The sequence below is a fragment of a genome, unplaced genomic scaffold (assembly GCF_019419815.1).
Source record: "Pyrus x bretschneideri cultivar Hongxiangsu unplaced genomic scaffold, Pyrus_bretschneideri_v1 Contig43, whole genome shotgun sequence".
Taxonomy (NCBI): Eukaryota; Viridiplantae; Streptophyta; class Magnoliopsida; order Rosales; family Rosaceae; genus Pyrus; species Pyrus x bretschneideri.
This window is the reverse complement of record NW_025999757.1, coordinates 220970-223915: the sequence shown is the minus strand read 5'-3', so window position 1 is coordinate 223915 and position 2946 is coordinate 220970. Positions and strand designations below refer to the sequence as shown.

At 43.2% G+C, this 2946-nt stretch overlaps 1 protein-coding gene across 1 annotated transcript; it reads left to right on the top strand.

The window, feature by feature from the left end:
• Positions 1-245: 245 nt before the first annotated feature.
• LOC103936236 (AT-hook motif nuclear-localized protein 22-like) lies at positions 246-2172 on the top strand. Its single transcript, XM_048566769.1, has one exon. The coding sequence runs from the start codon at positions 656-658 to the stop codon at positions 1583-1585; it is 930 nt and encodes a 309-aa protein (XP_048422726.1). The 5' UTR covers positions 246-655; the 3' UTR covers positions 1586-2172.
• Positions 2173-2946: the final 774 nt, after the last annotated feature.

Genomic DNA, 2946 nt, shown 5'->3' with positions numbered 1-2946 from the left:
ACAAATTTTTAAGCCAGCAAGGGAACGGCACTGCCATTCATCAACAAAAACAACATGCGAAAACCGAAAACCAAAAACCAAAAACTTCTGAAAAACAAGGCCAAACAACTCAACACTCTCTCTCTCTCTCTCTCTCTCTCTCTCTCTCTCAGCTCTCAAGGTTTCAAAAGTCTTCTCAATCAAAAGAAAAACCCCAAAGCCCAAATTCCAATCTTAGCAGTTCTTCCAACTCTCTCCCTCTCTCTCTCTCTCATACTTCACCTCTTTCAATTTCTTTCTTAATTATTTCTCCCAAACCCTTAACCAAGACCAACTACTTTCAATTAGCTTCACATGATAAAAAGATGAGCTGATGATGCATGAGAAGAACAAGTAACTAGAAGGAAGAAGAAAGATGATTTGATGATATCTCTTCAGCTCTTTCAGCTAAGTACTTGGTGGGTAATTATATGCCCTAAAAATTAAAACCCTTTCCCTTTTTATTTTCTGATAACAAAACCCTCCCTTTTCATTCTCAAAAGAAAGAAGGAAATACAAGAAGAAAGAAGAAGAAATCTCTCTTTCTCTCTCTTAATTCTCAAAATTTTCCTAGAGAAAGAAAGCTGTAGGTGCTTGAGCTAAAATTAGCTAGGTTTTGAGAAGTATAGAAGAAGATATGGATCCAATTGCAGCACGTGGACGTCCAGTCCCACCTCCTTTTCTTTCAAGAGACCTTCACTTACATCCTCATCACCAATTCCCACAACTCCACCCCCACCACCTCAACCACCAAAACTCCGAGGACGAGCAAAACAGCAGCGGAATCAACCGTGGAATCAAACGTGATCGCGGCGGTGGAGATGAGAACTCCGCGGGCGCTACCACCTCTCTGGAGGGAAAGGATCAACTGGGGTACACCAGCGCCGGAGAGGCCGAGATCACCAGACGGCCCCGTGGCCGTCCAACCGGCTCCAAAAACAAGGCCAAGCCCCCCATCATCATAACCCGAGACAGCGCCAATGTACTCCGATCCCACGTCATGGAAGTCGCCAACGGCTGCGACATCATGGACAGCGTCTCCACTTTCGCAAGGCGTAAACAGAGAGGGGTTTGCATTCTCAGCGGCAGTGGAACCGTCACTAATGTCACTCTAAGGCAGCCGGCCTCTCCGGGAGCTGTGGTCACTCTACACGGCAGGTTTGAAATTCTGTCCCTTTCTGGGTCCTTTTTGCCGCCCCCCGCCCCGCCAGCCACGTCAGGCTTGACCATCTACCTAGCCGGCGGACAAGGCCAAGTCGTTGGTGGCCCCGTGGTAGGGCCTCTATTGGCTTCAGGGCCGGTTGTTATCATGGCCGGCTCTTTTGGGAATGCGGCTTACGAGAGGCTGCCCTTGGAGGAGGAAGAGGAGCTCGCCGCGGCAGGGCAAGTACAAGGAAGTGGAAGGTCCCTCGGATCTCCAGGGGTTGGTGGGCAAGAACATCAACAGCAGCAACAACAACTATTGGAAGATCCTAATGCACCATCGCTTTTTCATGGGATGCCACAAAGTCTACTAAACCAATTGCCTGCCGATGCATATTGGGGAACGGCACGACCTCCTTATTGACTGACTGATCAATTAAGCAAGAAAAAAGAAGTTTACTTGTGTTTTAAGTTTTCTCAATCCTCAGATCGATGGATCCCTTTCTTTCTCCTTTTTTTTGCAAATTAAACAGCTTTTGCTCATTCTTCTTATTTTATAAAATTTAGTTCTGTGTTTAATTAAATAGTTAATTGAAGATGTTGATTAGTTGGTCATTATGGTATTAATTCATCGTCAATGGGTGTTTGGATTGAAGAATTGGATGTCAAAAATGGTGGATTTTGGTGGGGGGTTTGTTTTGGTTTTTTTATTAGTGGAATATATATAGTTACTTTCAATTCACCGCAAGTGATTGTAGCTGCATAGAGATGAAGCAGCAGCATGTTATGAAAAAGGTTGGCATCTATTTCACCTTTTTTCTGCAGTTCTTAATTGGGTGATTTACTCGTGTCTTACAATACCCTATTTCTCCTCCTTTATTTTCACTGTTAACAATCATCATTACACGACCCACACTTTCCTGTGTATTCCTTTCGACTCCCACGCTCAGAATTTTTATTTATTTTCCTTCTTCTCTTCATTGTTATTGTTAGAAGCAGTTACTGATGTTGTTGTGGAAGTTTTTTTTTTGGTAACAATGCTATTGTGGAAGTTAAAGACGCTTGTTGTAACTCTTAAGTTCGTGACTGTTTCAAGGTTGGTGAAAACGTCTTTTAATATCCCAAGAAAATGTGGTGGAGAGAGAAAGAGAGGCGGCCTTGAGGGTTTTTTCTCTGTCTGAATCTCTGACCGAGTGATTTGGATAGCTAGGGTTTTATTATGGAGGTGGTCGATCGACACGGACATTGGATACTGGGTCACACGTGCATTGCTCTGTAAAGCTCTTTTTCGAGGCAACAACCAGAACAAACTGACCTCAACTCTCACTCCCTCCTCTCTCTCTCTCTCTCTCTCTCTCTCTCTCTCTCACATTGGCTTCACAGAAGTAAAGGAATGGAGTGAATCTCCTCTCTCTCTCTCTCTCTCACATTGGCTTCACAGAAGTAAAGGAACGGAGTGAATCAAGCAGCTGAGAGAAATTAAGATTAGTAAATTTAGTTATTTATTTTTAATTAAAAAAACAAACTGTAGTACTGCTAGTTTTTTTCTTGATTTTCTTTCTGTTCAAATATGCATGGTCCCCGAAACCCTAGCTAGCTCTGTGCTTCTCTATTTGGATTCTAATAGGTTTGTCTAGGCCCATTTCTGCACTTCATCGATCAGAGAGTACCGAGTCTCGTGTACTCTTAACTGGACATTACTAATTACCAGAGAAAGTTCCACTTATCTAATGTGTGTGTGTGTGTGTGTATGTAATATGTTTATGATTAGTACATGTCTTTGAG